We start from the raw sequence: 26,318 nt of genomic DNA, 5'->3' as shown, positions 1-26,318 counted from the left end.
AAAACACCCCATCTGGAGACCGAAGCCTCGGAGTAGTGCTTCATTTGTAGTACGGAGTTGGCCCCTCCTTCCTTTCTTACCTCCATGATTAGTTTATCTATCATGGAGGATACAGGGTTATCAGGAAATAATCATTGAATTAAAAAATTTAATATTTTCCATAATTATTAATAGAAATTATAATTAATATGTCACTAAAAAGGAAAAATGTTAAATTTTTAGTTTGTAACATTGCCTTTTCGCAATATGGGGCAGCACTTTGTTATTAAGCTGTTTTTGAAATTTTGAAAAGAAGTGGAAATGGTGTCTAAGTAGGAGGAGCCTTTTTGTGTGTTTCCTTTGCAAGAAGTCAGTCAGTAATCACTTTTCACCATGAATTAAGGAGAACGTAACCATACAAATAAAAGCACCGAGAACTCAAAGTATCAGAAGGTGATACAGCCAATTCCAGGAAACTGGATGCTTTAGTAAAGCCAAAAGTCCAGGGCAACCAGCCTTCAGCAAAGAATGTTGAAATAATGCGAGAGACTGTTTTACGCAGTTGAAGAAATCGACAGTTTGTACTAGTCGTGAACGTGGAATAAAGCACTCTACCATTTGGACTGTGTTGAGAAAAAAAATTGTGTTTTAAACTACAAATTGCAAAGCATGCGAAGCCTAGCGATGAGTTGCAGCATCTCAACTAATGCCTTTTCATGTATGAAACGATGCAAGATGAACATTTTTGCAGTCAACTCGTATTTAGTGAGGAAGCCACCTTTCATTTTAAGTGGCAAAGTAAACCGTCATAACGTGCTAATTTGGGGGGAGGGGAAATCGGAAAATCCCCGTGCTTACGTCGAACACGTTAGGAACTCACCAAAAGTAAACGCCTTTTGTACAGTATCTCCATCAAAGGTTTACAGACTATTCATTTTTGCCAAAAAATCAGTGAGTGGTCGTCGTCGATATGCTAGAAATTTGGCTTGTCACTCGGTTGAAAAAAGATATTCAAAATACCATTTTTCAACAAGATGGTGTATCACCACATTGGCATTTGGTAAATTTCTTAACCGAGAACTGCCCCATCATTGGATAGGGCGCAGTACAGCCGACGATTTGGTCCTAAATAGCTACGCTTTGGTGATCTTCAATAAGTCACTTACATAGTCCTCACACATTACATCTATTACCCAGAAGTTTCCGAGTTCGTAAAGCCAAACTATACCCCTTAATTGCTCGAAACAGTGTATTATCTATAGATGACAAAGTTGCTCATTTACAAGTCCATTCTTCGTTCACTTTTGTGTTATGGAAGTCCTGTTTGGGAATATACACAGAAAACTAACAGAAAAAGATTGCCAGGGCTGCCAAAATTCTCTTCTACAACAAATTGTAAATGCTGAATGGTATGCACGAAACAACAGAATATACGAAAAGTTAGGCGTTGAGTTACTGCTCACTCGCTATTATAAATGAGCCAAAAAAGTTCTTAAAAGGCAGTAAAGTATTGATAATCCCAGCATTAAAATCCGTGATTACGACTATAATAGCTTGGAGAATATGGACAGGCCTATGGCCCAATTAATTGGGTATATATGCAACTCTAATAATATAACCCTTGTAAATATGCAACTCTAATAATTTGATATTTGTATTTATTTTTTAAATATCATCAGTCCTCTTATTCGCTATTCTTTGAATTTTCTGTTAGCATTCTCATTTTTGTGTATGTTAAGTATTTATTTATTTATTATTCCGCCTGCTTCACCTCTCAATGAGCACTACAGGTCAGTCATGTTATTCTGATCGTTGCACCAGCAACCTTTTTTGGTTGTTTATCTTTTCAACCTTATTATTGATTAACAGATTTAACATTAATTATTACTTTTGTTGGGTGCTCCAACTTACAATTTTGGGGTATGTTGTAAGGATCTTAAGTTTTACTAACGTTTATTTTATTTTAAATCTTTACTATCACTTCTTATTTTCTACTTCCGGCCAGAATTAAAAGCGTTAACTTATTTATGCAAAATTTGTCTGGCGAACGCCAAGTACTTAAGTTGTGGCTTCTTGCCAAGCGAGAGAGAGGAAGGAGTTACTCGAAGCAGGCCGCTTGCCTTAGAAGTTTTACTCGGTTGCTGTTTGCCTTCCAGGCCAGAGGTTTAATCCTCGTGATAATTTTAAACGTATTGTAGTATTAACAGTTCTCTGTACTACATACGGCTTCCTGTTAATATAAGGCCAATCTTCCACGTTTATTATTCCAAATTTAAGTTAGAGTTTAGTTATATTTTTATATTCTTACGTTCAGACCACAAGTAGTTGGTCTCTGTATTCCGAAGTACGGAAATTATTGTAAAGAGTGAAAAATAAAGGGTTTTGTATACCCTTCCTGTGTATCTTGTCTACTTCCCACAGTTCTTGAACATAGCTTTAGTAAGCTCCCTGTTCCGAGTCAGGTCCTTGCATGTTCCCAAAGAAAGTAAGACGGAACATTGAACCTGATAATGTTAGTATAAAATTAGAAAAAAGGGTTAGTTAGTTTAGAGATAATTACATATATACAGGAATTGGCTGACGAGTGGTGGTGTGCCAATCTCTCGCTAATTCAATGGGTGAAAGATCTGATGATTGTGTTTGCCATGGAAACAAACATCCTATGTATAGATGAAGGTCAGACAGTGTTGGCAATATGCGGTTACCCATCGTCTTGTTGAAAGTTAGCGTCACGCATGCCTCGAAGACACAGCACAGCCATGGACTCATCAGAAACGTAAACCGGCTGTCGACATTACCAGCTATGCGAACAAGAAATGACTGGGATGCATCTTCAATGGCTTCCCATATCAGTACGTCAGGTGCTCGGCCGGTATGACGATGACTAACGCAAGCTGGCAATGTTCGCGTTAGCTTTGGTTCCTCCACATATGGAAATGTCTATAGTGATGTTATACACAGAACCGGGATTCGTCTGAAAACATACTGTGGTGCCTTTTCCGACTCCAGTGTCATTGTTCTTCGCACTACTGTAAGCGCGCCTGTCTGTGCTGCAGGAAAGGAAGCCGTAACCAATGGTCGCCTTCCTGACAATCCATAATGTTGCAGACGTCGTCGCAACTTTTTGTGCAGACATTTGTCGTGCTGCCACCATAAATGGATGCTGGGGGGCAGACTAAATGTTGAATTCTCTTTATTTAAAGTCCAATGTTTTGTTTGGGTACCATTATAAAGCTTAGACTTCTTTGCTAGTATAAAGGAAGTCCAAACTCCTAACAGACTTGGAACCCTTCGTCTGACGAAGCCTTAAGAACGTTTTACTACAATGTCTTAAGAACAAAAGACAAACACTTAGTCTTAAGACACAAAGGTCAAACTACAAAGTATACTTAAGTCAGAACACAAATGCACGATTCGTGCTTACAAATGAGCCAATCACTTGTGGCGCGGTAATTGAAAGCAACAATAATTTCAAATTTAAAACTTAGTAGTCAAGGCTATGAAAATAATTTAACACAAAGTTGGCTCTTTCACTGGAGTAACAATTTAAGTGTGAACAACTATAGTGGAACCTCGAAATACGATCACCTCTATGTGCAAGAAATTCGAGATACGAAGAAAGTATGAGCGAAAAATTCGTCTCTAAAATACGAGCATTGATTTGAGTAACAAGCAATGAGCGAGGGTGTTGGTATGCGTGACGCCACTTCCCTATCCGTCTCGGCTTGGGGAATCCCTTCGTCAGATCACTCGGTGTTCTTTGATCTACATGTTTGTGCAGTTGTGAGTTAATTTTTTTTTTTTTTTACACTTAACGTGAAAGTAATTATTTCGCGATGCCTCCCAAGAAGATTGTTGCCTCAGATTGTGCTGCAAAGAAAACAAAGGAAGCCATGAGTGTTGAAATTAAGAAAAAAATCATAGATAAATACAAGCGTGTTGTAAAGAGTGACAAAATTGGCTAAGACATACGGCTGTTCGACATCGACGAGCTACACTATTCTGATGAAGAAGGAAAAAATTAAGAAATTTGATGTAGCCAAAGAAGTTACCATTACTTCCCATCACCGTCCAAAACGCCTAGATGTTGAGAAGCTGTTGTTGGTGTGGATTAACGAGAAGCAGTTAATAGAAGATTTGATGTTGGAAGCTATCATAAAGATAAACTACGGTTATATTATTTACCAGTGTTATGTATTAGAAAAATTGATTTTTATGTTGGCATTTTTATTGGTGCAGAACGAATTAACTGAATTTCCATTATTTTCAATGGGGAAGTTTGTTTCTAGATACGAGAAATTCGTTATACGAGGTCAATGCTGAAACGAATTAAACTCATATCTCGAGGTTCCACTATATAATACAAGGCCAATGAATATAATCCTATCTCATCTAGCTAACCTAAAAACGTGGCCTTGAGAGGCAGAAGCACGCTCTGTCTTACAGTCCGAAATATCTTCACCTTATATACTATCAAACTAATTTGCATTCTTGTGGGGAAACGGAAGAGAGAAGTGACAGTAAAGTTCTAAATAATTACAACTGGTTAAATTAACATAAACATTACAAGTTTTTAAAGGAGTGCAACTGCGAGCTCAGCGAGAGAGTAAAAAGTCGTAGCAATCCCTTTTGGGCGACCTTTAAAATCTGAAACCTCTCATAGTTTTTTAATATATATAATTTTATGTTCTAATGGCCACTTGCAGATGATGTGGTTGACACGAGAGATTTTTATATAACATTTTTTAACTACAGTTTATAGTAAATTCATTACTTTAACGTCAATATGTTTTCATAGCATTATTTTATAGTCTGTTTTTAGTAAAGAATCTCTTGTTACACCTAAGCAGTGACTCACAGAATATATGAAATACGACTGACTTGTATAAAATATTTAACTTCTTTCCCATTAAAGCCTATTGGCTACATATTTGCTAAACGCCTTACGCCCGTTTTCTTCTCATACACTTGGATATAAATTAATTTTGATTAACTTCTGATTAACCGTAATGTGCCTGAAAGAATTAAGTTTGTTTTTTACGAAACTATGGGTATTATTATCTGAAGCCATCGGGATAAAATAATATTCTCTATGAAAGGATAAAAAAAGGAAATGTTAAACGTATGGGATATCATCAGTGAGAACAGCTGATGTCAGAGCATTCGAGAGCTGTTTTTATCTATATCAGTACATAATTTAATTGTAAGTAAAAAAACTGAAAGCTTTCAGATTTTATATTATGACCAAAGGGGCGTTTTTTTAACGTTTCGTGTGTTACCTTTATTTGTTAAATATCATGTTCTTCGCACTTAAACCATTAAATTAAATTCAACAGCAGTATCATAAAATATTTAAAAGAGCATATATTTAGAATTTCCGATACACAGTCTCGCGAGCTGGAGATAAAAAATGTTTCTTTTTTTCCGTACAGTGTTGCCATTGCTCGATTTGAAATCGCTGAGTTTCTTATTAAAAAACCCATAAATGCTTTGCAAACTATGAAATAGATAATAAAATAAATTCCAAATTCAGAATCTGGGCTTCCAGATGCCCATATTCGGGTGGAGACGTATGTTATTCAAAATTTGATAGCTCTAGGTACCGTTGTTTTATCGCAATGCTAGAAACATACATACATTTATGCAGATTCTTCATTATTTAATTTCTTTAAATAAACACAGGGCTCTAATATTTGGTAGCAACAATTTAAAAAGTGATTCGCCATTTATAGTGAATCAACGCAAAGTGCCAAAACGAAATTAATAGGTCTTCTGGGTTAACGCCTATTGGGCTAATAAATAATTAAAACAAATTAAAAATGAAAAAAGAAAGAAAATCTGAAATGTTACAGATTTTAAATTACTTTCCATTTTAAATTACTTTCCATTTTAAATTTCTTCCTTTTTTGTTTTTTTAAATATATATATATATATATATGTAAGATAAAAATATATGAATCAAAATTATAGATTAAACTATAAACATTAATTCTTTCTCTCTATTCTAAAATCGTAATAACGTCTTTGCATTGCGTCATTTCTAGATCACTGTATGATCGGCGCAGCTCTGATGACGTAATCATTGGGAACTGAAACTGTCCTTGTAAACCAAAACTTTTCTCTTCGCGTGCCTCCATCTTGCATAACTACGCACTTCAGCTTTTGCTCTCTACTGTGCTAAGATGTAATTTCGCTGGCTTCCTTTCTATCTCAACAATATCTAAAATGTAAATCTTCTGTGGAAAGGCACGACTAGAGTGCCAAGTGATCTGTGGCCACACATGTCAATTGGAAATAAAAATGGAATTAAAATCGCCTCGACTGCCAAGTTCTTTAAATACTACGCAATCAAAATTCTTCTTCAATATGGATCTAAGCACGCATCGACACTACTTAAAGCATAAAATTCAATTCAACAGCAATATAGCAAAATAATTTTAAAATGAGCATATCTTTAGAATTTCCTATACTCAGCCTCGCGCACTGTATATAAAAATGGTTTTTTCTCCGTAGAGTGTTGCCATTGCTAGCTTTGAAATCGTTGAGTTTGCTAATCAAAAATTCGTTAAAGTTTTACAAAATAGGAAACCGATAATGAAACGAATTCTAAATTAGCCATATTCGGTGGAAGATTACATTATTCAAAATTTGATGGCTCCAGGTACCTTTGTTTTATCACAGTGCGACAAACATAGATACATTTATGCGGATTCTTCGTTATGTAATTTCTTTAAATATAAGACAGGGTGATAATGGTGGCCACAATCTGAAAAGTGAACCCAGATTTATAGCGAATCAACGCAAAATGGCAAAACGAAATTAATAGTCCTTAAGGGAAAATTGCCTGTTTGCAGTAAAAAAAAAAAAAAAAAAAAAAAAAAAAAAAGAAAGAAAAAAGAAAAGAAAAGAAAAGAAAAACAAGATCAAGCATATATTTACCAACCAAAGTTCAGATTCACAACAGAATATTTTTAATGACATATTCATCGGTTTTCATCTCTGAGTTAAACTGCATACTTGTAGCACAAATATTTCAAATGGCTTTCATAGCCCCATACGGCTTGTCAGCGGCCGAGGTCGGCCAGCGGCTACCAGTGTTCAGCGGCCGAGTCGCTGAACACTAGTAGCTCAGATCGGAGTTCGAATCCCGGCGAACAGAATGACTGTAAAAATGCTGATTTACTATATATCCATGTCATTTGTAAGATTCCTTCATTTTTATTAACCAGTTATTTTATGTTTGGGATCTTTACTGCCACTTCTTCCTTCTGTTTTCTTACCAGAATGCCAATTTAGTTCGCGTGTATTTAAGGCGAGTTTTTTGAGATTGTAAGATGGAGCGTGTTCTGCCTCTCGAGGCCACGGTACCAGGATTTCTAGATAAGATAAGATTTGTAGTCTTTGGCCTTGCATTATAATTGCCGGTAGTTAAATTTCAGACCGGTTAAGTTTTGAGTTAACTTTGCGTTAAATTGATCTGTGTAGACTTTGGATACTAGCTTATTTGGAATTAAATTTTGTATTTGACTTGCTGTTACTTTAAGTTATTTCGCCGCAAATGGTTGGTTGAATTGTAAACTCAAAGTCTGCTTTATTTAGTTTATGTTCTTATTTAATTTTAAATAAAGAGTATTTTAAACCCTTATACTTGTAGCACGAATATTTCAATAGCCTCTCTCTTGGCCTGTAACAACTGAAATGGAATTTCAATTGTTACTTATCGGTAATTCTCTGCCAGTCTGTCTAAAGTTTAGTTACAGTGTATGATTGTCAAAATGATATCTAAACTTTACGTATTCAAACAGTATGTGGGAAGCAAAAGTGCACAGACAACGTTAGAAAGAGGTAGGAACATTCTGAAATTGTAATCAAGAAAATGCCTTTTTTCACTGGCCTTTCTTGGAATTCTGGGAGTAAGATCTACGGCAGATGTTGATCGATCTTAAATGTACGAAGTTTCTTAAAACAGAACAGCGAATTTTACTAAAGTACTAAAGCTAGGATGCTCCTGTAATTATAAAATCTAACTGTCTTTAGGAACCTTGTAGATAAAAGAGTTGAAATGAGTATAACGTTCATTTTGATTCAACAAGTTAAAACAAAAAGTTTAGTTAAAGTTAGTTAAATTCAGAGAGTATAACTGAATATTTCAAATTATGCCGGAGCTTATGCCGGAAATTGTATAAAATCCTTGCTAACATATCACTTAATAATAAAAGGAATATTTATGGGAAGTTTAAATAGGTCAATTATTTTAGTTTTGAAATTAGGCAAATTCGAAATTTTATTGAAAAGTACAGAGAAACAAAAGAAAATGCTCTATAATTTTTAAGGAAGATTGATGCAAGTTTCTTTTAAGGAGGAAACGAATCAATGTAATTTAACAGTTATGACGAGGTAAATCAGAATAATTTCACGGTTATTACAAGTTGGCTTCTTCTTTTGTACAATTCTTACCCACTAGATGGCGCGATTAAGCCCTCAGCGGTACGTTTACGATTAAAATCCACTGCCTGACGATTTGAATGTTGTGGTTACTTCGAAAGAGAGTGACTTTACATGTAATAGCTATCTTGACAAGATCCACGTGACATAAGCTGATCGAAGGCATTCAATATAGTTCTAAAATCGAAATATCATTCCCTTAGTTTGACAGAAAAGAAATGGTGGACGTTAACCCTGTTACAGAAGACATCGCGGACTTCCAAGAAAATGAGAGGCCTCCATCTGAGCAGGTATTCAGTTTGTTGAATGTTTTCTTTTTTTTTTTTTTTCAAAGAATACTCTGTTGCGCAGATGGATATGGTCGAAATTTGATTGGTTTTTAGACGAATATTATTTGGCAGGTTGCCTTATTGCCCTGTTAAATTTATGGCTATGTAAAAGTTATTCACGATAAAAATATTAAATATGACATGTATATCAAAGGAAAGAGGTCATGAATACTGTTTTGTTTATTTATAACATTTATTCTTGCAGTTAATAGTTTTAATAGAATTTTAAATATTAAATACTTTTTCCGTATTTTGAGAAACAGGTTTCATATATATAATATATTGATAAATAATGATTGCATTTTGCGTTCAATTTACTATATTATTGATTGAAAATGAACGGAAAGAGAAATTCGTTTCACGAGGAAAACCTCGTTTAAAAGGAAAAAGTGATATATAAATAAACTTATATTTCCAATAAAAAACATGATTTTATGGAATATTATGGCTTTAAGTTAAGTTATCATAATGTTATTAAGTTTTTATTCTGTTATCGAATTTTTGGAATAGCCCTCAATTACAATATTTTTTTATACATATCCTCTTATGTCTCTCACTCTCATAAAAATTAATGGCTCTTCTTCCATACTGAGCGCCGCCTGAGATAACCACTGACCTGACTTTGTTGTAAAAGTCTTACAGCGTTAATAGTCATCCTGGCAGAAGGGAAAATTTCCTCCGTGTAAAAATATACATATAAATATTACATGGGCATACAAGGCCTGTGTATAAGCATAGATATGTTGATTACAATCATTGTCTTGTACAAGTTACATATGATAGATACATAAAATCATGACAGCTATGTGTACATTTAAACATTATATGAATTCATATTTACAATACTTTTACTGAGATAATCAAATTAAACTTGTAATTCATTTACACATTGACTGGATTTTCAATATCATTTAAACTGCATTACAATATTATTTTTATCAAGTACATACAAACTGGATAGTAATATGCTTACATTACAATAGTTTTGCTCTTACAGTCCTGTTATTATTCTACGGGGTGAGCTATTTTCCTAGTGTTCATATTCAGCTGTAGTAGTATTTTGAATTGCTATTAGAATTATGCTGCGAAGATACAATTCTCAAGAGAGGGGAAGAATTTCTTAGTATCTTGCTGAGCAAAGCCTGATTACCTCCTCTATTTTAGTTTTCGTCTGCTTGTTGCCGCGGGTATTCTCCGCCCATTGCGGCCAGTATTCACTGCTTGGCATTTTTAAATGCAGTTTATCGGATTGTGGGCAGTTGAAGAGGAAGTGATCTGCATCACCTACCGCACCACATTCACACAAATCTGATGCTCGTATGCCGAATCTCTTAAGATAATGTGGGAAGGGACCATGGCCATTGTAGAATTGAGTTTGTGCTCCGCTGTATGTATTAACTGAGCACGTGACTTTTGGAAAGAACTTGTAGGTTCTCCTCCCTGTGCTTTCCCTTTCCCATCTTTTCTGCCATTCTTGTAAAAGGTTATTGAGCGTGATTTTTTTTTTTTTTTTTTTTTTAAATAGGACTGCGGAAAATGCCTGCACTAATCTGCTCTAATATCAACGCAAGCATCAAGAAAATGCAAGACAGCATGTGTCTGCATTCAGCGGCTGGACTCTGTATGGACTCGAATGCGATCTTTTGCCACATTCATTTGCCACATGTTGATGGCCTATTGATGCCTGCGAGAACCTACGGAAGAAGATCAGTATGGAACCGCTTGAGAGCTTGCTAAGGAGTTAGACATCAGCGCCATGTCCAATTAGTCGCGCTGCGTTTTCCAATCTACTGGAGTCATTGGCAGCAGATTTAGCAAGCAGGTCCGCCGCTTCGTTGCCAGTAATACCCACATGAGCTGGAACCCAGATCAGGATAGGTTTGTCATCTGGTGGGATACTTAGAAGAATTTTTTGAATATCTTGCACCAAAGGACTCTTGTTTTGTGACCTCGGATGGACTCCAAACTTGAGGCAGAGTCGCTATATATGTTGACCTTTAATCCTAATTGATATTTTGCCAAATTGATGGCTGCTTTTAATGCAAGAAGCTCTGCCTGAAAGACTGTATTTTTGTCTGCCAGTCGTCTTTCCCAAGTTTTAACCACTTCTCCTTCTTGGAGTACACAGTAGGCGCAGCCTGTGCCTTTTTCCGTCTTTGAGCCATCTGTATAAATAGCAAATGCCTTCTCATTTGGCGGCGTGTATTGCATGTATATTGTGTGCGATAAATCAGTATCTGCAGGGTGTCCAGGCTCTTCTTCCATACTGTCGAATTTGGAATCTGAAATAATTATTCTTTTGCTTGATGTATGTAGAAAGGAAATTGCTTCAATTATTTAGAAAATTAGGATATATTAATGTGTTAAATGTCCTTGAATAAGATTTCAATGTTAGAACTTAAAAAAAATTATCAGTGTTGTTATTTACAAAAAAAAAAAAAAAAAAAAAAAAAAAAAAAAAAAGTTTGATATTCGTTTTAATATATTAGAGGCAAAAATTTTATTAGTTTTAAATAAATGTAATCAAGTGAAGCTAATTGTAAAACTGAAAAAAGTTCGGCTTTTTTCTTTAATTTTATATAAAAAATTCCTAAAAATAAAAGTTAATAAAAGCCTTAGAGTAATATCGCACTGTCAACTGAATTTTATTTCGATAACTTCAAGTTAGAATCTAATATGCACAGAAAATTTGATAAATTTTAAAACCTTTATTTGAATTGAATTATTATTGAATAACTTTTAATACCTTTATTTGAATTTGCTTGACAGTATGCTCTTGTTTTACGAAGAAATGTACCGTAATTTTTAAGGTAAATTTGTTTATCTTAATATCGGTTACCCGCCATAGCAAACACCGTCTACTTAAACAATTCGCGTTGGCGCGTTTAATCAGATTTTGTCAAACGACTTTTGACATCGGAAAGAAAGAGATTTGCTTTAGAACACTGAGTTGGGAAATTTGTAAAAAGAAATATCGTGATCATTAAGTACAAGATATCTAAAATGGAACTATCATGCTACCAGATTAGAACCAACATTTACTTCTAGCTTTGTTGCAAAACGTCAGCTACAGAATGTCATCAAATCATGTATACAGCTTTAGGTACTAATGTTATATGACACTGTGAAGGTTTGGTACCGAAAGTTGAAAAACAAGGACTATGACACTGAAGAAGCAGAGCGTTCTGGCAGGCCTATTGATGTTGATGGAATATTGATGCCTGCGAGAACCTACGGAAGAAGATCAGTATGGAACCGCTTGAGAGCTTGCTAAGGAGTTAGACATCAGGGCCATGTCCAATTAGTCGCGCTATGCATCGCATAAACTTGACGTACAAGTTCGATCATGCCGCTTGTGAACTGACTCAAGCAGATAATGACAGAATGTTGTTTGGGCCTGCACTAATCTGCTCTAATATCAACGCAAGCATCAAGAAAATGCAAGACAGCATGTGTCCGCATTCAGCGGCTGGACTCTGTATGGACTCGAATGCGATCTTTTGCCACATTCATTTGCCACATGTTGATGGCCTATTGATGCCTGCGAGAACCTACGGAAGAAGATCAGTATGGAACCGCTTGAGAGCTTGCTAAGGAGTTAGACATCAGCGCCATGTCCAATTAGTCGCGCTATGCATCGCATAAACTTGACGTACAAGTTCGATCATGCCGCCATTGAGCTGACTCAAGCAGATAATGACAGAATGTTGTTTGGGCCTGCACTAATATGCTCTAATATTAACGCAAGCATCAAGATAATGCAAGACAGCATGTGTCTGCATTCAGCGGCTGGACTCTGTACGGACTCGAATGCGATCTTTTGCCACATTCACCATATGGCCTTTGATGTCCATCCTTCGGACTTCTATCTTCTTTTCACACCTGCAGTTACATCTTGCTAGTGTTTCTACACTAGACGTCCGAAATGAGGTTGACCTGCTTTTGGACTCGTGGCCACTAAGTTTCTGAACCAAAGGCTTTGAAAAACTACCAAAAAATTAGCAGAAAATGTGAGATTTGGGTAGTGATTACTACCTGCACTAAAGGTACTACTTTTATGTTTCTTTTTCTTCTAACTTTATTAAGAAGATTATTTTGGGGGAAAACTTTCGTTGCAACTAAACATATTTCTTATACTTCAAGAAGGTTGCATCTATTTTCACAAAAATTTAGAATAAAAATTGGGGGGGGGGGAGAAGAGAATCATTCCAACTGAATTTAGTTTTTTTAGTCCAAAGGGATTTGAATCCCGAAGGACTATTAGTTTCGTTTTGGCATTTTGCGTCGGACTCATAAATGTCGGTTCACTTTTCAAACTGTTGCCACAAAATGTTAGAGTCCTGCATTATATTTGAAGAAATTAAATAATGAAAAATCTTCATAAATGTATGTATATTTCTCGTATTGTGATAAAACAACGGTACATAGAGTCATCGAATTTTGAATAACGTAATCCTCCAACGAATATGAGCATGTGGAAGACCAAATTTGAAATTTGAAATTTGTTTTATGATCGATTTCCTATTTTTTAAAACTTTGACGAATTTTTGATTAACAAACTCAAGGATTTCAAAGCGAGGAATGGCAAAGTTGTGCAGAAAAAACATTTTTATCTCCAGCGCGTGAGTCTCTGTATCGGAAATTCTAAAGATATGCTCGATTTAAAACTATTTTGAGATATTGCTGTTGCACTGGATCTTATGGTTTAAGTGCGAGGAACATGATATTTAATAAAGAAAGGTAACACACAAAATGTTAAAAAACGCCCCTTTGGACGTAATTTAAAATCTGAAACATTTCAGATTTTGTTTTTTTTTATTTAAAAGTAAATTTGAAAAATGCCAAAGCGTTATTAATATATGTTTTGATTCGGAATTGGGGGCCATTCTTGCAGCAAATAAAATCATGGATAAATACATCTCAAAGATTCTGATATTACATTTTTTCGCATGTACTGACATTTGTCATTCACATCTTTCTCATCCGTCTTACCATAAACAATACCCTAGGAATAGCTATCTGAAAACTGAGACTTACGGTTATTTATGTGATATAAAGAATTTATTTGATTTAAAGTTTATAAACTGCATTTCCCGTAAAAGCTTCTATGCATTCAAATTATAATACTAATTCCTTTTTTCCTTTTAATTCCTTTTTGCATCTTCATTTCTGGAGCATTCTGGAGCAATAACTTAAAAGTAATAACTATGACAAAATAATAATAATAAATCTGAAAGGTTTCAGACTTTAACGGTTGCCCAAAAGGGTTTGTTAAGGTTTTTCTACGCTCTCGCAGAGCTCGCAGTCTACCTGTCTGGCTGTTGCACCCACGCCTGCTAACACATTTTTTTTTCTTTTTTAGTTTTATTATTAAGCATAATTTTCTTCGCACTTACGCCAATATGCTACACACTTCGCGCTTAAAATTCAACAACAAAATTAAAAACAGCATGTGTTTATGATTACCGATGAAGTGTTAATATTTTTTCTTATAAATTAAGAAAGCAGATACAAAACTCTTCGTTTTCAGCAAAGTATTTCACAAGGCTTGCAGATGTAAATAACTCACAGTACAAGGAATTCAACAATAAAAACATAAAATCTAGGCTTGGAAAGAGAATAGAAATATATATATGTCATGTACCAGCTTTTGTCCAGAATAAATAGATTGGTGAAGAATCATAGATGTAGTCGCAGCTTAAATTATCAGACGATAAGTTTAAAAAATCTGATGTGTACACCACATGACGTCCTTGTATTGGAATATTAAATTGGAATATTAAATTATACGCATTTTTTCTTACATTTCATTTAAACTTATTGGATTGAATTAAATCTACTTTGCCGACAGCGCATAAACCACAAAAGAATAAAGGCATTCTTTAAAATTCACTCTAGTATTTGTTTACCATAGCGACACTTTGGCGCTAGATTCACTTAACAGTATTAATAATTATATAACAATTAACTTATATAATTAGCTTGTATAATAATTTTATAACGGAAACTAACTGTTATATAATCCAATAATTATATAACAGTTAACTTATATATTTCGTTCATATTATAACTCATAATGCACAAAATTTATATCATTTAAAGAATAGAAATATCTAATCGTTGCCACATGTTCTATTCAAATACTATAATAAAGCTAAAACGATGTATAAAAGAAATTAAGCAAACGAAACAAAAAAGAAACAGTTTTTCACAGACGATTGAGTATTTTTCATTGAATTAAATCAGTTCTCACTTCGCGAGAAGGCAAAAATACATAAAAACTCAAAATATCTATATTAAAAACTACGAAGTAAATCTTAAACGCTTATTTCCTCGAAAAAAATTCCAGAAAGGATTAAGCATGATTTAAATAATAAATGAAGGCGTTATCTTTGTTGTTGCGAAGCTAAGTTTCTCTAGATTGGCAACAAATCCACTAGTCTGCTGCTGCAAATGTAAACAATGAATGGCCGCCGTCAAAAAAAAAAAAAAAAAAAAAAAAAAAAAAGGCTTAGTGGCACTTAAACAACTTTAAAATTGTTGATAATTCTAAACATATTACACACAGATTTACTAAAGGCATAAAATCCTTAACCGGAAGATAAAAACAACATAATTCAATCATTTTTAAAGTAAAAAATGTACAATTTACAAACATATAAGAATAAAGAAACTGAGATCACTGAGCCGGGTAACAGAGTGGATATCTATATAAATATATTTATATACGTTTGGTGCGGCTAAATGCAACCATAATAGGAGGTGCACATCTACATGTTATAGCAGTCCTATATACAAAATTTCAACATTCTGAGGCTACCCGTTTTTGAGTTATGCGAGATACGTACGTTCGTACAGACGCCACGAAAAATTCTCTTCAGAATTAATTTTAAAGGAGTTTTATAATTTTATTTGGAGGAAACAAGTCTTTTATTCTGTCCTTACGTACAGATATCACGCAAAAACATCGTTAAATTGCATTCGATAGCGGTCAAAATGGATATTTTCGTTGAAATATGCTGCCGGAAACTTTTCGCGATTACAATACTTCCTTTTTACTTCGTACAAGGAAGTAAAAACAGGATCCATTTATTATTATTCAGGAGAAATAGCAGTTACAAAATCAGATATCCGGAGCAAATAAAAAGAATTACTAATAACTTTTTGTATGAAGTTTACTGCATCGTTACATTAAAGAAAAGCCCCCGATATTCCTTTGCGAGTCCTTTTATAGCCTCTGGAAAGGCGAAGAAATGACGTCAGCCTCGTCAGCCGATCCAGTTCGCTTTAAATATTTCCAGAACATTCTATAACTGTACGTATACAAAAGGCGGGAAAAACAACTTGACTACGGGTCTGTGGATTTAAGTCCACGTACTTTCAAATAAGAGACCGTCGCCATTAAAAATGAAAAGAATATACAGTTAGAATTTTAAGTGTATTCTTGACTATGGAATTTTATTATTAATACTTGTAATAATAAAAATATTAAAATATACCATGTATTGTTAAAGTATGCTAATACTCATATAAAAGAAAATAAACCAACTTAAAATGATACAGTAATAATAAAAATTAAATAATACTTAAAATTAACACTGATACAAAGAAAAATAGTACGTCAACAGTACAATACATCAATACATAACGTAATCATACACGGAAAATATGCAATAAATGTTTAAAAACAAATAAAATCGCGCGAGTGTTAAATGTTATCATGCATTTTTCTATTTGTTTCAGTCTTTTTTCAGTTTATCATATCAGTGTATAGTTTTCTTATTAAGATGGCTTGCAAAATTTTTTTATGTGTTTTTTATTGATGTTTTCTGTATTAAGTTTATTAAACGTTAAATGTTAGAAACGTCTTTGAGCTTTTTAATTTTTCGCTTCATGACACGTTTTGTTCTCTTTCCGTGTCATGACACATTTCGTATCATTGTCCATTCCTTTTAAACTTACCACATTAATCAACTAGTACGTCCGTTAAACTATCAGTAGAAACAGTATGAGATTTTTTGTCATTTATCTTCTATGCGGCCGAGCACGTTTCCGCTTTATGCGGCATAAATCCCTTTCATTCACTTCCGAAGTTATAAAAAGTGTATTACTTATCAACAAGTGTGCCAGTTAAAATCACCTTTTAACAATATTTTGGCAATTTTTGATAGGAAAACATTCTATTCAAATTAATACTATTAGTACAATTAATAAAATACAATAGAGTTTCAGTTACTTATATTCCAGTTATCTGGAATTTTAATTATACGGATCATTTGCTCTTCTTTCTAGGCCAAATAAAATTAAGTACATTTTAAATTTATCACATACATTTAATTTTTTTCTTAAAAGATATTAAAATGATAACACAGTCAGCACATATATTTTTCAAGATGATAAATTAAGTAATAATATGTCAGATTATGCTACATGTAGGCTGGCCTACAGTATTCGGCAAATATGAAATGAAAATATCAGAAATAAAGTCACGAAATCTATGAAAAAAAGTCACGAAAAATTTTTATAAGTGAGTATAAATTTACCGTCCTTTAGTTATGCTAGGAACTATATCTTGGTGATTCTTTTCCCAAAATGGACTTAATCTGGTGAACTTTCCCAGCAAGAAATTTTTATCTTGAGGCATAACTAAAGTTTTATCAGCATTTAAATGTAAATCGCATCTTTTTATTTTTAGTTTGTTTATTAAATTATTAATTAGTTTATTCTCTGTGTATATGTACGTCCTTTTATAAGGTCATTTTCCTGTAGGCTTTTATCAGCAGAACGTGTAATATTTAGCTAATCACTTTCATTGCATAGTGATCACTTTTATAGCATTAATAATTTGCATTAAAGTACTAAATATATATTTAGCCTAAAGGGAAAAAATCTGACACCGCATGTGGTGTCAGATTCTGAGTGTCAGGTCTGTGGACACCGCATGACTTCATTGCATTGCCTTTTAAATTACACACTGTTTTTTTCGCATTTCATTTAAACTTAGTTCCTCGAAATTTATTACAAATATATATCTCAATCAACTAATTCAGTTTTCACTTGGCGGCAAAACAAAAATGCATAAAACCTCAAAATATTTTCATTAAAAATTGAAAATATAGAAAAATATAATACACTAAATACAGTTTAAACAATTAAAAAGGTTTTGGTTTAAGTTAGAAAGCTTGCAGTTCTCAGAATTTAGGTTCCCAATTAACTACGTCATCAGCGTTACACAAGCTTTGTGGCACAGATTAATCTAGAAATGGCGCAATCCAGAAATGCTGTTATTTTTAGAATAAAGAGACGAAATATCCAAATTAAAAATGAGGAATTAAGAGATTATTACTAAATTAAATTGTAAAGCTGATCATATTTTTTATCTTATATATATATATATATGTAATGATATTTTTAAATCAATTGATTAAATTAAATTCTAATAATATTGCTTAATAATGTGTTGGCGATTCTCTAACTAAATTGCATCCCTGTTCCTAAATTTTGGCGAAATCCTTTCTTTAGTATAAAATATATTAACCTGTTGGCGCCCGCCAAATCGCCAAAGTCATAAATCTGTCATATTACATAAAGCCCTTAAGAACACTCCTGATGAGAAGATAGCGTCACCTCGTGATTTCAATTAATATCGCTGATTGGATGAGCCTCGTGACGCACACATATGTATAAGTAGGGCTTCTGCTCAAGGTACGATTAGAACGCTTGTGAGATGGATGCTAAAATAAACCTAGCACTTTATATTCCAAAATTTGTCTCATTCCTGTTGCCCCGGCTGCACAAAACAAATAATGTATGAGAAATTACATTTCATATATATATATTCAGAGTTTATTAACTGTTTTTAGCAGCTGCCAGAATGTTTTTTCAACCGACAGAAGATGGGTCATATATTGCAATGATTTATAGTTTGAGCTGTGCTCTAATAACCCACAGAGTAAGCCGAAGATGCGTGCATATAGCAATGAGCCGAAAGTCCTTATTTAGTTGTAATTATTAAATTTATTTTAGTTGGCTTGTGAAGAGCGTATTAAGGTTATCGTGCAAGATTGACACCAATATAGCAAATGCAAAGTAACAACAAGACATTACGAAATGCACACAAAGAGAAGTTATACCATTAAACAATTAATTATACCAAAGCGTTCTACTGTAAGTGAAATATTTACAGGCTGGTAATAAATGCAGCATTTACACTAAAGGGTTCTATGCGACGCTTCATTACTCTTTTACAGCATTTATACTAAAGGGTTTAAAGCGACAATGTACTAATGTTTCAACGCGACTCTTAGTTGTCAAATAGAAGCTTTAATTAAGAGCTTAATGTTAAAAATAAAAAGCTAAAAAAAGTAAAAAGTATTGAGTATTGATTTAATTTATTATTATTGCTGTTACGGTTTAAGGTTTATCCAAATTTTTAACAAGTTGTTTTAAGTTAAAACTACTTTACTGTTCATCCTAATTTCAACTTACAATTTCCTACCAGAATGAGTTTTTGGAATCGCGTTTTAATGCAAATGAGTAAGAGTAGTAATCAAGTCGAAATTCCGCTGACTTGAGAGAGCCTCAGAGTTTCTGACTAGCGCGCGTTTGCCTTATACGCTCTAATACGCTCTATAAGCTGCTAATACGCTCGGCCGTATTACAGGCCCTTGATAGCTTCGCTAGCTTATTGGATATTTAAGGCCAGTTTACATTTGTCAAAGCTGCTCGCAGCGAGCCGCTCGTCCGGGCGTTTCGAACCGAGTGAACGGACCTGTACTCTGATAGATTGTTTACACCAATCAGAGTGGACTGACAACTCGCCTCCGTTTGTTTACGAAATGGATACCGACGTCGCAGCTGCAGGAAAGAATATGCATTGAACATACATAGATGTTCTTAGGCTGCAGTGCTTGAAGTCTGCGAAGCAATTTCAAACGAATTAATTCTTGGGAGGAAAAAAAAAAAAAAAAAAGAAGGGGGGGGGAAACAAAATCTGAAATGTTTCAGATTTTAAATTACGTCCAAAGGGGCGTTTTTTAATATTTTGTGTGTTACCTTTCTGTATTAAATATCATGTTCCTCGCACTTAAACCATAAGATCCAGTGTAACAGCAATATCGCAAAATAGTTTTAAAACGAGCATATCTTTAGAATTTCCGATACAGAGACTCACGCGCTGGAGATAAAAATGTTTTTTCTGCACAACGTTGCCATTGCTCGCTTTGAAATCCTTGAGTTTGTTAATCAAAAATTCGTCAAAGTTTTAAAAAATAGGAAATCGATCATAAAACAAATTTCAAATTTCAAATTTGGTCTTCCACATGCTCATATTCGTTGGAGGATTACGTTATTCAAAATTCGATGACTCTATGTACCGTTGTTTTATCACAATACGAGAAATATACATACATTTATGCAGATTTTTCATTATTTAATTTCTTCAAATATAATGCAGGACTCTAACATTTTGTGGCAACAGTTTGAAAAGTGAACCGACATTTATGAGTCCGACGCAAAATGCCTAAACGAAACTAATAGTCCTTTGGGATTCAAATCCCTTTGGACTAAAAAAAAAAAAAAAAAAAAAAAAAAAAAAAAATGGGTGCGTGATTGGGTAGCTTGCCGCGATGAATTAGGAGTATCAAATGAACTATTAAATGAATTTCGGACGAGAATGTCCAAAGTTATAAAAAAGTTATTGCATATCAGATACAAGAATTTAAAAGAAACTGAGTTTGAGAGAAGTTATTTAGTCAACTGTGGTTACTGAAAGTCAAATTAACAAAGTTTTTCTACTATATACAACTGTTTATTTACACCTAATTAATCATTTACAAAATAATGTAAAAGTAATAATGTGTTTTATTATTTATTAATAGAAAGAATATATTTATTCATCCAGAATCCACAGAATCAGTAGCTCTCTGTGCATGAATTAATGATGCAGAGTTCTGACTGGAACTGTGTTATTTCTAGAGAAGAATGCAAAATTAACACATGGAATATTTATTCAAAGCTACCATTAACACGACAGAAGTAAACTGTATGATATCTACCTAATTATTCAGAAAATCTTAAATAAATAAGAAGTAGCAAAAAACTTGGGAGCATTACATATATTACCACAGGTAAAAGAATATATATATTATGACATAGTTCCAAGAGGAAGATATTTATCGCAAATTGTTACTTTTGGATCCTACTGAAATTGTGTTTCTGGACAACACACAAAGTGATATCAACAAAATTAATAATGCGTAAATATAGTGATTATACTTGTAAAATGCTAAAACGGATAGTTTAAGGAGATTAGAATTCATCTAGCATAATTTGTATAAACCTTAATACACCTTCAGTTCTTGCACTCACACATCCAAGCTGAACATGTTTCACATCCAAGCTGAATTGTAACGAATTATAGCCCAGAAGGTTTTTATACGAAGCAAGAAATTTAAATATCCCCAATGAAACAGATCTACATATCTTTTTCATAATTTTTTTATTTTTATAGTTTATCATATATTTATTGCATCCTCATGTAGGGATGCTTGTAGAAAAATGAATATAAGCTCACATAATTATAGAAGTAAAACACTTCATAAGATGCGTACGCATTAAAAAATGCCATGGTTTGGCTATCGTTTAATCTCGGATTATAGAACTCACTGTCACGACGTCCCTGAGAACGCTGCTCGGAGTAACTGCCCAGAGAGATTTTTCAACAGGTTCAAAGTAGAAACGGAAGCGCTGACTCATCTCCCCTACGTTTGTACTCCGTCCAAGTGAGCGTTTACATTGTCAAAGAAATCGTAAGGAGCGACTCGCTCCGAGCCGCTCTGACAGGTGTAAACTGACCTTTAGCGGCCAGCTACTTAGAATGTTGATAGCTGCGGTTATATCTCTTTAGTTAAGCATTAGTGAGGTCTTATTATTTTGAGTTCAAGCCCAAGTAGAGGCTTTGCTGTACGCCCTGAGACAAGGGCCACCTGTTTTAACCCTTTATTGCTCAGTAGTCTCTGCTTCTGAACTACAGCGATTGTTCGCTTAGCTGTTCATTAAGTTCCTCCTCGTTTAGCTGTTAGATGAAGGAGTGGAACCTAACACGGTAATAAATTTCATTCTACTAATAAAATATAATTACTAGAACAATTCAGGGTTTCGGTTCAGGAGCTAGAACGGTCCGTAAATCTTTGCTTGTTGTTATGAATGGGTTTAAAGACTCTTGTACTGATTTCTGCATTGGTGGATTTTCTGTTGTTGTCAAATGCTTCACTTTAAAAACAGTAAATACATTTAGGATAGTCCTCTGGAGTCTTCTCTTCATATAGAAGTAAAGATTTTCCCTTTCTGATTAAGTTTTCCTTTCTGATGTTGCTTATGATGATCTTAAAAATTTTAATACCATACATATCATAACTATGTTGAATTGCGTAGTAAGAGTAGTTTTCGTCGGAAAGGGCAAAATCATACTTTTGGATATGCAGCTTGTTTGCGCTCGACATTTTGAAAGAAGAAGTTTCAAAATGGTAAATGTTTCTCACTCCAGTTTAAATATATTACAGTCTTGCCAGAAATTTTGATTACACAGCATTTACGTTTTTAATACTTTATTAAAACTGTTTTAAAAATGCATTAATATCCTATGTAACGTAAAATGGGGAAAAAATTGAAAAACAGATTTTTTTTAATTGAAAATTTTAAAATTCATTGTGCACCACATAGTATTACGCAAGGCTTACAGAGATAAGTTAAAAAAAAAAAAACAAATACAACAACACAACACAAAATAAAATAAACTTATCAAATTCACAGATAACACGTAAGAGACAATTTTTTTTTAACGTTTTGTAAGTTACCTTTATTTATTAAATATCATATCCTTCGTGTTCAGCAGTATCACAAAATAATTTTAAAATGAACATAGCTTTAGAATTTCCGACACACAGGCTCGCGCGCTGCAAATGAATTTTTTTTTCCATACAGTGCTGCCATTGCTCGCTTTGAAATCGTTGGGTTTGTTAATCAAAAATTCGTTAAAAGTTTACAAAATATGAAATAGATAATAAATCAGATTCCAAATTTGGGCTTCCAGATGCCCATATTCGGTTGGAAACGTACGTTATTCAAAATTAGGTGGTTCTAGGTACCGTTGTTTTATCACAATGCGATAAACACACATACATTTATGCAGATTCTTCGTTATTTAATTTCTTTAAATATAATACATGGCTCTAATATTTGGTAGCAACAATTTGAAAAAGGAAACGAAATTTGTAGTGAATCAGCGAAAATGCCTAGAAGAAATTAATAGTCCTTCTGTGGTTAATTGCCCCTTTGGACTAATGATCTGTAATTATGTTCTTTTTAAAGAAAATTGTGTGGTTGAGTCTGAACCTTTTTATACTCTAAAAGCCATCGAAAAGACGTAAAAGTATCCAACCTACAAGACGCCTGTTTTCTAATTACAGGTTCTGTCATTGTAAAAAGCACAAATTTATGAAAGAATTACACACACACACACACACCCACCAAAAAAAAAAAAAAAAAAAAAAACTAATGAGTGAAAATAACAGTTTTTCTTTTCCGTATTTTTGGAGCATAGACATTAAAATTAAAACAAAAGTGAGGTTGCATTGTAGAAAATGAGAAGTTCTCGACTAATGTTTCTCGTTAATGGTCATTGATGATTGATGAAAAACAGCTTGCATTATTTAACATTACGCTCTAATGCGTTTGATCGATTATTGATGTTTCTATTAAACATATTTCTTATGACTATAAGAAGAAAACTGTACAGTTTGTCAACCTAATTCATTTTTTGGGGGGGGTAAGAAGGGTCTTATTATTATTATTATTACTATTGTTTTGTAAATATATATGTAAGAAATCTGTTAGGAATTTAACAATATTATTTGGGATTTTTTTTTGCAAAAAAGAGAGACGTTTGACAGTGAGGAATCATATATAATTAGTCATGCCTGGTCCGGGAGTCAAGCATATTATCTTAGAGCAATCTGCTCGGCGTGTGGGGTTGCAACACGAGGCCGCATATAAGGAATATCCTAATATCTTACATTTTCGCTAAAGGAGACAAGTGGGAGGCCAGTCCAAGTCTATTAACGAATTATTGTCCACCTTTATAATTCGGGAGCTGGATGTTGGAAGAGAGAAGTTTAAAAAAAAAAGGAATTTTGAATACCATGAAGATAACGAACATGGGATGCATAAGAGCACACGGGATCAGCGTGTAGAGACATTAGGTATTTTGGGAGCAGTAGAAGTGAAAAATGAGCAACGCCTTAGCCGGGAATCTAAGCACGGACCCTCTGGAATACGCGCCCAGCATGCAGACCACTACACCACTAAGGCACGCTAAGAAGCCGGGAGAAATACCTTATATACTCCCTCTTTTAAAAGGCTGCTGGGGTTTTTAGGGGACCCAATCGCCAGATCCTGGGTGAGGAGAATAATAATCCAACACCCTTTTAGTTCGGGCGCCACTGTAGAGATTTAGGTATTTTTTGGAAAGCAGGCAAGATGAAAAATGAGCAAACGCCTTCGCCGGGAATCGAACCACGGACCTCTGGAATACGCGCCCAGCATGCAGACCACTACACCACGAAGGCACGCTAAGAAGCCGGGAGAAATACCTCATAAGTGTATTACTTCCTTACACCCAGTAACAACAAGTGGATACAGATGTCGAAACGAAAACTAAAATTATAAACATTATATATCTCAACTAAATCAGACAGAGATGAATCAGAAAACTGCTATCACATCTAACTAATGGAGATTAGAATGGGATTATTCACCGCCGCCGTTTCGCCGTCGCCGTAATGCCATTTTGCCGTCAAGATGTATTTTTCTTTAAATGCTTATATTATATCTTGCCATATCATATTAAGTTTATTTAGGTTAATAATTTTATTTTCCTATTTTATAATCGAGACACACTTTTTTTTACATGCCAAAATTTATGTTGCCTTATTATATTATTAAGCTTATTTAGTTTAATAATTTCGTTTACCTATTGTATATATCTGACTGTGTTTAATTTTAAAAGGAAAAGCTTTTTTAATTAAACACATCTTCTAAAATAACTAAAATTTTAAGTAAAACTGATGTTTTTTTTTTTTTTTTTTTTTTTTCTTCTGGTAAAGAGTTTATTTGGAATTTCCTGCTTGCATGAGTGATTTCTCTGAATTTATTTCTGAATTCTGAATTTACTTTGCATCTGCATAATTTTAGAAACGATAATATAACTTCTGTAATACGAAATCCAACGTTTTTGTTCTGTTTGATATTGACATAACTAACAATGCGTAATTTCTTTAAAATAATTATATGCATTATAAGCAACCTTTATTATGTATATCATTTCGACTTGGCGATGAAATAACGCGCCGAATAAACTGCTGGCGGCAAAACGGAGGCGGCCAGACGGCCACGGCGGAAAGTCCTACACCCAATAGAAAGAAGTAATAAATTTTAACTTTCTTTCCCGCTTAGATTTCACTATGGTTATTTTCGTAAACATTTTCCAGAGAAAATACTTTTACAACGCTTATGAGAATTTCTTTTAGATACTTGCTTAAGCAAGTTTCTTTAATGTTGGTCTAATCTCTTTTTACACAAATCTTTTATAATTTGCTTTATTTGATAGTGGCAAAGTACGCGAGGGCTCCCAGAGGGGGAGGTATGCCATCGTAGAGAATTTCCTAATGGGAATCGGCTCGTGTCCTCGCTACGTATAGGGAAAACAACGAAAACGCCTATGTAGCCAAATTAATTGCCGGGTATTTGAACCCGGATCAAAGTACAGTAAGACCCCGCTTAACGCGGGGGATACGTTCCATCAAAGTAGAGCGTAATGCGAAATAGCGCTAAACGAGGCTATCTTTACATGTAAATATTGGGGTTAGGGGAAGGTGGCTAGGAAATTGGTTAGGTATTAAATTTAAAAAGTATGTTTTTTTAATAAAAATAAAACCAAACATTTATTTCTTAAAGCCCAAATTAATACCACATTATTATTTCTTGCAAAAATAAAAACAAAATATAAATAACAAAATGAATATTCTTAAAAAAACAAATAAAATTCTTAGTCAGTCATATTTAGTTAGCCTTCCGCGTTTTCAGTGTTCTGCCTTTTTGTGACAAAACCATCTAATGTTGTTTGTCTTTTTCTTTTGCGTTGTTCTCTTAAAGGTTCTTCATAAACGGATAGAGCATCTCTAACACCACGCCTTACTTTTGAGCTCCTGTCAAAATTCGGATCATTTTCAATGAATTGATCCATTATTTCAGTTATGGTAGACAAACTCCTTTTTACAAACGCCATCGAAAGTTCTTTTTCTCTTCTTCTGAATCACTGCTGTCAACATTTTTGTTTTCTTCTTGTTCAGTTAATTCCTTGAGCTCATCATTAGAAAGACTAGCCGCTGCTTCTTGAATTATTTCTTCGACATCTTCCACATTTACCCCTTCAAAATATGTCTGTACAATACCGCACCAAACAAGAAATACAAGTACACTCTTTCGGATATGTATTTGAAACCTATC

At 33.9% G+C, this 26,318-nt stretch overlaps 1 protein-coding gene across 2 annotated transcripts in view; it reads left to right on the top strand.

The window, feature by feature from the left end:
- Window positions 1-8,534: 8,534 nt before the first annotated feature.
- LOC118185039 (uncharacterized) overlaps window positions 8,535-26,318 on the top strand; it is a 337,637-nt gene continuing 319,853 nt past the window's right edge. Inside the window, exon 1 of one of the 2 annotated variants that reach the window (XM_085816092.1) lies at window positions 8,535-8,714. In XM_085816092.1, coding sequence (XP_085672218.1) covers window positions 8,643-8,714 — 72 coding nt within the window. In that variant the 5' untranslated portion in view covers window positions 8,535-8,642. The remainder of the gene's footprint in view (window positions 8,715-26,318) is intronic. The other variant, XM_085816093.1, reaches the window with a different exon arrangement.

This window comes from Stegodyphus dumicola, chromosome 4, assembly GCF_044657685.1.
Source record: "Stegodyphus dumicola isolate Sdum_Otavi_A_Nest chromosome 4, ASM4465768v1".
NCBI classification, from domain to species: domain Eukaryota; kingdom Metazoa; phylum Arthropoda; class Arachnida; order Araneae; family Eresidae; genus Stegodyphus; species Stegodyphus dumicola.
The sequence above is the reverse complement of the archived record's forward strand: the minus strand, read 5'-3'. Positions and strand labels throughout refer to the sequence as shown.